This window comes from Rhincodon typus, chromosome 43, assembly GCF_021869965.1.
Source record: "Rhincodon typus isolate 14 chromosome 43, sRhiTyp1.1, whole genome shotgun sequence".
Lineage (NCBI taxonomy): Eukaryota > Metazoa > Chordata > Chondrichthyes > Orectolobiformes > Rhincodontidae > Rhincodon > Rhincodon typus.
The window spans coordinates 10,388,504-10,399,445 of record NC_063374.1 but is presented as its reverse complement, the minus strand read 5'-3'; the positions used below and the strand labels follow the sequence as shown (position 1 = coordinate 10,399,445).

Genomic DNA, 10,942 nt, shown 5'->3' with positions numbered 1-10,942 from the left:
CACACTCACCCTCACTCTGACACACTCACTCTCTCCCATTCACTCACACACACACACATAAATACACACACTTTCTTACACACACACCCCCACTCTCACACACACACTCTCCCATTTACTCACACACTCTCTTACACACTCACTCCCACTCTCACACACTCACTCTCTCCCATTCACTCACACTCACACACACACTCTCTTACACACTCACCCCCACTCTCACACACTCACACTCTCCTATTCACTCACACACAGACACACACACTCTCTTACATACTCACTCCCACTCTCTCACACTCACATTCTCTCATTTACTCACTGACTCAAACTCATTCACACTCTCACATTCACACACATACACACATACTCTCTCATTTACTCACTCACTCATACTCATTCACACATACAGATACACACACTCTCACACTCACTCCCATTCTCACACACTCACACTTTCTCATTCACTCACACCCACTCACACTCATTCAGACACACGGGTACAAACTCTTTCACACTCATTCCTATTCTCATACACACTCTCCCATTCACTCACACTCACTCACACTCATTCACACTCTCACATTCACGCACAGATACACACACTCACTCTCACTCACACTCTCACACTCACTCCCATTCTCACACACTCACACTCTCCCATTCATTCACTCACTCACACTCATTCAAACACTCACTCACACTCACACTCATTCACACACAGAGATACACACACTCTCACACACATTTACACTCTCACACTCATGCACACACATTCACACACACATCACACTCACACACACCATCACAGTGTTAGTTTGGGCAGTCTTTGGACACTTGTACAAACTTCTGTGTTTCTTGCGCAGTTACTGTAACTAATATTCTGGTCATGTCCTTTCTCTCACAGTGTTGGTTACTACCTGGGTTACCAGAAGACTGAGCTCATTGGCACATCCTGGTATAATCTCCTGCATCCTCATGATCTCTCCCATGCCTCTGCTCAGCACTACCGCTTTTGTAAGTATGGGGAGAGGGTGAAGTTTGACATCTCTTCTGCTTGAGTTGCTGTTTGTTTATTCTCTCGTCACTGCCCGAACGTGTGTTTTAATGGGTTCTCTCTGTGTTTTTGTGTTCTGGTTTGTAGTGAGTGGAGGAAATGAAGCTAGAGTGGAGATGATTGTCAGGCTTCAGTCTAAGGATGGCCAGTGGATCTGGGTCTACATTGTGGTTCAAGTGGAATGTGCTGAGGTGCCAGTTCTTTGCTGTAACTACACTGTCAGGTGAGGACTGGAACTCAACTATAAACCTCATCAGTGGCCATTCAGCCCTTACTCCCGTGCCAGCTCTGTGAAAGATCCCTCTGATTAGAAACACAGAGCAGGAGTAGGCCATTTGGCCCTTTGAGCATGCTTACTCAGTCAATAGGATTGTGGCTGATCATTACCAACTCTGTTCCTGCTTTCTCCCCACACCCTTTGCCAAGAACTAGAATTAAGGGGGAGGTGTGGTCACTGAACTACTCATTCAGAGACCCCCGGGGAATGTTCTGGGGACTCCGGTTCGAATCCCACCACAGGTAAAGGTGGAATCTGAAATCAACGATATTAAAAAAAAAAAATCCGGAAATAACGACGAACGTGAAACAATTGTTGGGGGTTAAAAAAAAACTCCCCTCTGGTCATTCTCGTCCTTTAGGGAGGGAAACCTGCCATCCTTATCTGGTCTGGCCTATATGTGACTCCAGACTCACAGCAACGTGGGTGGCTCTTAACAGCCAATTAGGTCTGGGCAGTAAATGCTGGCCTGAATAAATGAAATGAGAGAAAAACTCCCTTTTTGAAAACATTCGATATTTTGACCCTAACAAAGCATACGCTGAATTCTCGGTGGGCGGTTGTTAGTTAGTTTAGCTGTTGGGGTTAAATGTTGGTTTCTATTTTAATGGAGGTTTATCCTTTTTGTTCCCAGTGAATCGGAAGCGTGGTGCCTTCGCCAGCAGCTCACTGATGAGCAAGAGGAAAGCCTCCTGTTTCCATGCTCTGTATCAGCCCATTTATCTCACCAAGAGACCACTCAGTCTCCCAACTACATGTCCAGCCCGGACACTGTCTTTACTCCAATGGCCAGCACTCCAACTTCTGGGGTCTCTGCCCAGTCCTTCGACTTCAGTGGGATCTGTGGCCTGGACTTTGCCGAGGTGCCCGGGCAGGCAGGAGGGGAGGAGGATGCCGAGCTATTCCGCCGTGGGGGGCTTCTCCCCGCGCTGCCTCAGGAGAAGAAGGAGACGGGTCCCCGGGGCACGGACAGGGCCAGCAAACTCCCCGAGCTGTCCTACAGTGACTGTACGTTCGCCTCCCACTCGCCCACTCCCCCCTGCACCCCCCAGCTGCTGGGAGCCGCCTTCGCCTTCGGGGGGCAGGAGCCATTCGGCCCGAGTGCCGCCAGCGAGCTCTACTATCCCCTCGAGCCCTGCGCCTCGCTGTACGAGCGGCTGCCCCCTTCCCCCGACAGCCCAGGCCACGGGGGCTGCACCGTGATGGGGCTGCCCCAGCTACCCGCCCCCCTCTACATCCACGTGCCCAGTACCCCCGAGGGGATCCTCACCCCCGAGGCCTCGCCCATCAAGTTGCCAGCCAGCCGCTATTTTGGCTACTTTGCGGAGGGCACCTCACGGATTGACATCGAAGCCCTGGTCAAACAGCTGGGCTGCCAACTGGCCGGGCAGGAGAGCCAACCAGGCACAGTACCCCTCGGGACGGCCCAGCAACAGGATCCAGCTGTTGGTGAGACATGCCAGACCCAGAGCCCCTCAGAGAACGCCAGCCCCGACCCACAAACCCCCAAGCTGTGGAGGAGCATAGACTTCTCTGCCATCAGCTTTGGCCAGGAAAGCTGCGAGGATGAAGATGTCATTGAGAACATTCTGAAAGACCTGAGCGCTTCCTCGATGGTGGGAGGCACTCCAGCCCCTAGCCCCCGGCAAGTGGGGAGGGGGATATGCCCATCTCCCACCACGGTGGGAAACGGCCAAGCCGTATCGGACTGCAATCCAGACTCTCGCTCTGCCACCGACCTGTCTGCAGAAGAACAAACCTTCCTTGAAGAGTTGACTTCATATGAAAATGTATTTGAGACGCTTGTCTCAAGGTCCCCCTGTGATGGGTTTATCGATGAGTTGTATCAACTCCAAAGTCATCCCCACGAGTACTTCCACCAAGGTAAGCCAAGTTTCTCATTGCCCTTGTTAATAATCTGCTCCTAAACCGGTCAATCCCAGAGCTGGGTAGAGGCCATTCTGCCCCTTAACCCCAAACCCAATAGACCCCCGACCTGCCCAGCTCAGCCTTGTAATGCCTGGCTTCTGAATCTACTGTACTACAATTCCCTCTACCCACCCCCTCAGTATCCATGGGTGACTCTGTGTTCCCGCCAAGGGAGGTATAACTCCAATGTGACAGGCCAATGTCCCAAAGAGAATGGAATGGATCTGTTTGGGATGGAATGTGGGGAGGGGAGTGGGCCATGCTTGCACCCTGTCCAAAGGAAGCACCTCCCTTTACTCCCTCTAGGGGAGGTGATGGCCTAGTGGTATTATCGCTGGGCTGTGAGGTGCAGAGACCCAGATAATGTTCCGGGGATACGGGTTTGAATCCTGCCATGGCAGAAGGTGGAATTTGAATTCAATAAAATATCTGGAATTAACAGTCTAATGATGACCATGGCTTGATTGTTGGAAAAACCCATCTGGGTCACTAATATCTTTTAGGGAAGGAAACTGCCAGCCTTACCTGGCCTGGACCTCCATGTGACTCCAGACCCACAGCAATGTGGTTGACTCTTAAATGCCCTCTGGGCAATTAGGGATGGGCAATAAATGCTGCCTGGTCAGCGACACCCTCATCCTGTGAATAAAAAAGAAAAACTATTCAGACAGGCTGTTGATTAAGTTAGCAGCTGCCACAGCTCCTCCCCCTCCCCACCCCCCAACTTCGTCTCTCCTCTCCAAGAGAGAAAATTCTAAGCTTTATTATTTAAATTTCAGTGTGGCAGTTAAAAACAGTAGAATATTTTACCGAGACACTTGTTGTAAACTCTTCCTGTTTTATCTTAAAAAACAAACTTACTCCTGCCCTGATCCACTCCACCTCCGCCCCCGCCCCCGCTAAACATTGTAAAGGTTTGGAGACTGTTTAAATAGAAACCAAAAGAACTGCGGATGTTGTAAATCAGGAACAAAAACAGAAGTTGCTGGAAAAGCTCAGCAGGTCTGGCAGCGTCGGTGAAGAAAAAAATCAGAATTAATGTTTCAGGTCATTGAGTCATGGAGATGTACAGCATGGGAACAGACCCTACAGTCCAACTCGTCCAGGCCGACCAGATATCCTAAATAAATCTAGTCCCATTTGGCTCATATCCCTCTAAACCCTTCCTATTCATTTACCCATCCAAATGCCTTAAGTGGCCGGAGATAGTAGGAACTGCAGATACTGGAGAATCTGAGATAACAAGGTGTAGAGCTGGATGAACCACAGCAGGCCAAGCAGCATCAGAGGAGCAGGAAGGCTGACGTTTCTGGCCTAGACCCTTCTACATCGGGGAAACCAAGCGGAGGCTTGGGGACTGCTTTGCAGAACACCTACGCTCGGTTCGCACTGAACAACTGCACCTCCCAGTCGCAAACCATTTCAACTCCCCCTCCCATTCCTCAGACGACATGTCCATCCTGGGCATCCTGCAGTGCCACAACGATGCCACCCAAAGCTTGCAGGAACAGCAACTCATATTCCGCTTGGGAACCCTGCAGCCCAATGGTATCAATGTGGATTTCACAAGTTTCAAAATCTCCCCTCCCCCGACCGCATCCCAAAACCAGCCCAGCTTGTCCCTGCCTCCTTAACCTGTCCTTCCTCCCACCTATCCCCTCCTCCCACCTCAAGCCGCATCCCCATCTCCTACCTACTAACCTCATCCTGCCCCTTGACCTGTCCGTCCTCCCTGGACCGACCTATCCCTTCCCTACCTCCCCACCTACACTCACCTTTACTGGCTCCATCCCCGCCTCTTTGACCTGTCTGTCTCCTCTCCACCTATCTTCTCCTCTATCCATCTTCTATCTGCCTCCCCCTCTCTCCCTATTTATTTCAGAATCCCCTTCCCCTCCCCCATTTCTGAAGAAGGGTCTAGGCCCAAAACGTCAGCCTTCCTGCTCCTCTGATACTGCTTGGCCTGCTGTGTTCATCTAAGTCCACACCATGTTGCCTTAAGTGGCCCTTCCTCATGAGCCGGAGGAAGGATCTGAAGGAAGAACCCAAAACGTTAACTCTGATTTCTCTACACAGATGCTGCCAGACCTGCTGAGCTTTTCCAGCAATTTCTGTTTTTGTGACTATTTAAATAAATGGGGAAATGGCAATGTAAACACGTCACATTGTAATTACACGCTGCTACCAGACGGGGCGGTAATAGCTCATAAATACAGCCTAAAGTGTTACTAAATGGACAATGGGACAGAATTGTTATAGGCCTAACCATTTCTATTTCTTTTTTTTTCTCTCTCTCTCTCACAGATGGAAATGGAAGTGAATCTTCATTCTGAAATAAGTCTATGACTTACTTCATCAAGTATGGCATATTGTCATATTTTGTGAAGCAACGACAATCAAAGATATCACTTTGAAACTAAGGACACTTGTTAAAAAGCTCTTAATTCTCTCCTTACAACGCACTGCATGGGGTTTGGGGAGGGGGGGGTGTTTAATTGTATTTTGAAGAAAAACCTTCCTTTTTGTAACATGACTGCACTTCAATCACGTCTGGGGCACAAGCTGTCAGTATAATGATTTAAACTTGAAGTAGACCTGTGTTGCTATGGAAGAGGATATTGTAAGACATACTTACAGATGTAACTGTATCACTTGTAGTGACTAACCAAATCGTAAGAAAGAAACAGATATTATTACTTTTCTCGATATGATTACTGTACAAATGACACATTCTGAATGTATTATTCACGTGTCATCAGAGCTAATGTAGAACTCTCTACAATTAAGTATAAGGATTGAATCCTGTTTAAGTTCTTGTATTTCCTCACAGAGATATTTCTATGTTTGTACATAGATTAATGGAGATTTATTAACAAATGCAAGCATTTTTTATATAACCTCAAGAGACGTACATTGTGAAACTGTGTTTTTGTGTGTACGTTATTAAAGTCTTGTAGAACTTAATGTAACGCACAAATATTTATATTAAAGAGTACATTTCAAATCTTCATTCCATGACTTTTCTCTCATTTTCCTTGCTATAGGAAGGATGTTGTGAAACTTGAAATGGTTCAGAAAAGATTCACCGGGATGTTGCCAGGGTTGGAGGGTTTGAGCTATAGGGAGAGGCTGAATAGGCTGGCGCTATTTTCCCTGGAGAGTCGGAGGCTGAGGGGTGACCTTATAGAGGTTTATAAAATTATGAGGGGCATGGATAGAGTGAATAGACAAGGTCTTTTACCCCAGGGTAGGGGAGTCCAAAATTCGAGGGACACAGGTTTAAGGTGAGAGGGGAAAGATTTAAAAGGGACCTGAGGGGCAACTTTTTCACACAGAGGGTGGTGTGTGTATGGAATAAGCTGCCAGAGGAAGTGGTGGAGGCTGGTACAATTACAACATTTAAAAGACATCTGGATTAGTACATGGATAGGCAGGGTTTAGAGGGATATGGGCCAAAAGCTGGCAAATGGGACTGGATTGGTTTAGGATATGTGGTTGTTGTGGACAAGTCCGACTGAAGGATCTGTTTCCGTGCTGTACAACTCTATGACTCTATTTGCAAGATACACTCCCATTTTCCCAGCCCCTTTCCCGGCTTGTCCTGAAACTTCACACCCAATGAAGGATACTTGCTTTTGGGACTATGCCCCTGGCTGTAATGTGGGAAAAGCAGCTGCTCAATTGTCACACAGCAAGATCCCACACACAACAATGTGGGAATGACCCGGTTCATCTGTTTTTAGTGAAGTCAGTTGAGGGATAAATATTGGCCCCAGGACCTGGGGAGTACCACCCCACTAACTCTTCTTCCAATGGTGACTGTGGCATCTTTTACACCCCCCGAGAGGGCAGATGGGATCTCAGGGTTTTTTGATTCCCTGGTGGGATATCGCCATTGATGACTGGGCCCAGTATTTATTGCCCCGTTCCTAGTTGCCCCTTGAGAAGGTAGGGGTGAGCTGCCTTCTTGAACCGCTGCAGTCCATGTGCTGTGGGTTGACCCACAGTGTCCCTTAGGGAGGGAATTCCAGGATTCTGAAGCAGCGACAGTGAAGGAACGGCGATATATTTCCAAGTTGGGAAGGTGAGGGGCTCGGAGGGGAACTTGCCGATGTATCCACCAGCAGTGTGTGTGCTATCTACAAGATGCACTGCAGAAATTCACCAAAGCTCCTTAGAGAGTATTTTCCAAATCCACAACCACTACCAATTAGAAGGACAAGTGGGGAGTATTCCATCCCACTCCTGCCTTGTGCCTTGTAGATGGTGGGACAGGCTTTGGGGGGAGTCAGGAGGGGAGTTACTCGCTGCAGGATTCCCAGTCTCTAACTTGTTCTTGTAGTGTTTATATGGGCTGGTCCAGTTGAGTTTCTGGTCAATGGTAACCCCCAGGATGTTGATAGTGGAGGATGCAGTGATGGGAACACCATTGAATGTCAAAGACCATGGTTAGATTGAGAATGATAATTGACTGGCATTTGTGTGGCGCGATTGTTACTTGCCACTTGGTAGCCCAGACCTGGATATTGTTTGGGTCTTGCTGCATTTGAATATGGAGGAGTCACGAATGGTGCTGAACATTGTGCAATCATCGGTGAACATCCCACCTCTGACCTTATGATGGAGGGAAGGTCATTGATGAAGCTGCTGAAGATGGTTGGACCGAGGACACTAACCTGAGGAACTCCCGCAGAGATGTCCTGGAGCTGAGATGACTGACCTCCCACAACCACAACCATCTTCCTATGTGTCAGGTATGACTCCAACCACCAGAGCGTTTGCCCCCTGATACCCATTGATTCCAGTTTTGCCAGGGCTCCTTGATGCCACACTTGGTCGAATGCATCCCTGATGTCAAGGGCTGTCACTCTCACCTCACCTCTGGAATTCTTTTGTCTGTGTTTGAACCAAGGCTGTAATGAGGTCAGGAGCTGAGTGGCCCTGGCAGAACCCAAACTGGGCGTCACTGAGCAGGTGCTGCTTGATAGCACTGTTACTGACACCGTCCATCACTTTACTGATGATCGAGAGGAGACTGATGAGGTGATGATTGGCCGTGTTGGATTTGTCCTGCTTTTTGTGTACAGGATATTCCTGGGCAATTTTCCACATTGTCGGGTAGGTACCAGTGTTGTAACTGTACTGGGACAGCTTGGCTCGGGGAGCGACAAGCTCTGGAGGACAAGTCTTCTGTACTATTGCCGGAATGTTGTCAGGGCCCATATCCAGTGTCTCCACCCATTTCTTGATATCATGTGGAGTGAATTGAATTGGCTGAAGACTGGTATCTGTAATGCTGGGGAGGAGGCCGAGATGGATCATCTACTCGGCAATTCTGGTTGAAGATTACTACAAAAGCTTCAGCCTTATCTTTGGCGCTGATGTGCTGGGCTCTTCCGTCATTGAGGATGGGGATATTTGTGGAGCCTCTTCCTCCAGTGAGTTGTTGAATTGTCCACAACCATTCACAACTGGATGTGGCAGGACTGCAGAGCTTAGATCTGATCCTTTGGTTGTGGGAATCACTTAGCTCTGTCTATCACTTGCTGCTTTCGCTGTTTGGTGTGCAAGTAATCCTGTTTGTTGGTTTCACCAGGTTGACACCTCATTTTCAGGCATGCCTGGTGCTGCTCCTGGCATACCCTCCTGCACTCTCCATTGAACCAGGGTTGATCCCCTGGTTTGATGGTAATGGTTGAGTGGTGGATATACCGGGCCATGAGGTTACAGATTGTGCTGGAGTACAATTCTGCTGCTGTTAATGGCCCACAGCGCCTCATGGATGCCCAGTCTTGAGTTGCTAGATCAGTGCGAAGTCTGTCCCATTTAGCACTTTGATAGTGCCCACAACACAATGGAGGGTATTCTCAATGTGAAGGTGGGACTTGGTTTCCACAAGGACTGTGCGATGGTCACTCTTACCGATACTGTCATGGACAGATGCATCCGCAGCTGGCAGATTGGTAAGGACGTGTTCAAGTATATTTCTCCCTCACCACCTGCCGCAGACCCAATCTAGCAACTATGTCCTTTAGGACCCGACCACATTGAACATTGAGGAGAGACTGATTAATCAGCTGAGGGAGGACGGTATGTGGTTCAGCAGGAGGTTTCCTTGCTCATGTTTAACCTGAAGCCATGAGACTTCATGGGGTCCGGAGTCAATGTTGAGGACTCCCAGAACAACTCACTCCTGACTGTATCCCACTGTGTCACCCCCCTCTGCTGGGTCTGTCCTGTCCGTGAGACAGGACATATCCAGGGATGGTGATGGTGGTGTCTGGGACATTGTATGTAAGGTACGATTCTATGTATGACTGTGTCAGGTTGTTGCTTGACTAATCTGTGAGACAGCTCTCCCAGTGTTGGCACTAACCCCCAGATGTCAGGACGACTTTGCAGGCTCAACAGCGCTGTTTCTGCCGTTGTCTTTTCCGGTGCCTACTGTCGATGCCAGCTGATCCATCCGGTTTCATTTCTTTGAATCTTTATAAGCATTGGTACAACTGAATGGCTTGCTAGGACATTTCAGAGAGCAGTTGAGAGTCAACCACATTGCTGTGGGTCTGGAGTCACACATAGGCCAGACCAGGTGAGGATGGCAGTTTCCTTCCCTAAAGGACATTAGTGAATCAGATGGGTTTTTCCCAACAAATGACAATGGATTCGTGGTTATCATTAGACTCTTAGCTCGAGATTTTTATTGAATTCAAATTCCACCATCTGCTGTGGGGGGATTGAAACCCAGGTCTCTAGAACATTAGCTGTGTTTCTGCATTAATGGTCCAGTGATTGTTATCTAGTCTCGTAAGATCTTCACCTCCTCATATCTCATCTGACCCTCCGACAGCACGGCGCTCCCTCAGCGCTGACCCTCCGACAGCACGGCGCTCCCTCACCGCTGACCCTCCGACAGCACGGCGCTCCCTCACCGCTGACCCTCCGACAGTGCCCGCTCCCTCAGCGCTGACCGCTCCCTCAGCACTGACCCTCCGACAGTGCCTGCTCCCTCAGCACTGACCCTCCGACAGTGCGGCGCTCCCTCAGCACTGACCCCCCGACAGTACCCGCTCCCTCAGCACTGACCCTCCGACAGTACCCGCTCCCTCAGCACTGACCCTCAGTGTTCAAGAGAAGGAAGGTAATGCACAACTGAACTCAGAACGGTTCAGACAGAAAGACAGACCAGAGCAGTAGATGCGAGGTCTCAGGGGGTAAAGGATGTGGAATCTGCAGGAAGCAAAACAAAACAGAGCTGGTGTTCATGTGCCCGATCAGCGCCCAGACTGTGCTGCTGAGAGGAGTAAGTGTGAATTTAGTCTGAGGGTCAGTCTCCCACTGGGCTGTTATGCAGTATACCGTAACACATAGGGAATGTGCACTGTGTTCAGCTCTCTGAACTCTTCAGGACTGGATGTGAAGACTGCATTAATTGAGAGAGACAGAAAGGGTCACTGATTCCTGGCGGTTGAAATATTGACCTCCCTCTCTATTCTCAGTTTCTGGTAAACCTTGGCCAGATTCCACTGAGCTGTTGAGACAGATAGTAACATTACTGCAGCCCAGTCTCTCTGATGGACCACACACTGACCTTTGTGATGACACTCCCAGTTGACCTGCCTGTGTACCTGAAGGTGCAGACTCTGGTGAGGTGGGCTTGGGGGGGGGGGGGGGGGGGGGGG

General features: G+C 49.2%; 2 protein-coding genes across 2 annotated transcripts in view; both read left to right on the top strand.

Annotated features, from left to right (window-relative positions):
- Positions 1-899: 899 nt before the first annotated feature.
- On the top strand, positions 900-5,710 carry LOC109925620 (neuronal PAS domain-containing protein 4; the record flags this gene model as incomplete). Its single annotated transcript, XM_020525545.2, has 4 exons — positions 900-1,014; positions 1,142-1,277; positions 1,966-3,215; positions 5,565-5,710. Coding segments are annotated over 4 exons (1,530 nt in total), but the record flags the coding sequence as incomplete, so codon positions are not given.
- Positions 5,711-8,647: 2,937 nt separating this feature from the next.
- Positions 8,648-10,942, top strand: part of taf6l (TAF6-like RNA polymerase II, p300/CBP-associated factor (PCAF)-associated factor) — a 17,387-nt gene continuing 15,092 nt past the window's right edge. The window contains exon 1 of the mRNA XM_048619762.1: positions 8,648-8,658. The gene's annotated coding sequence lies outside the window, so the exon portion shown is untranslated. The remainder of the gene's footprint in view (positions 8,659-10,942) is intronic.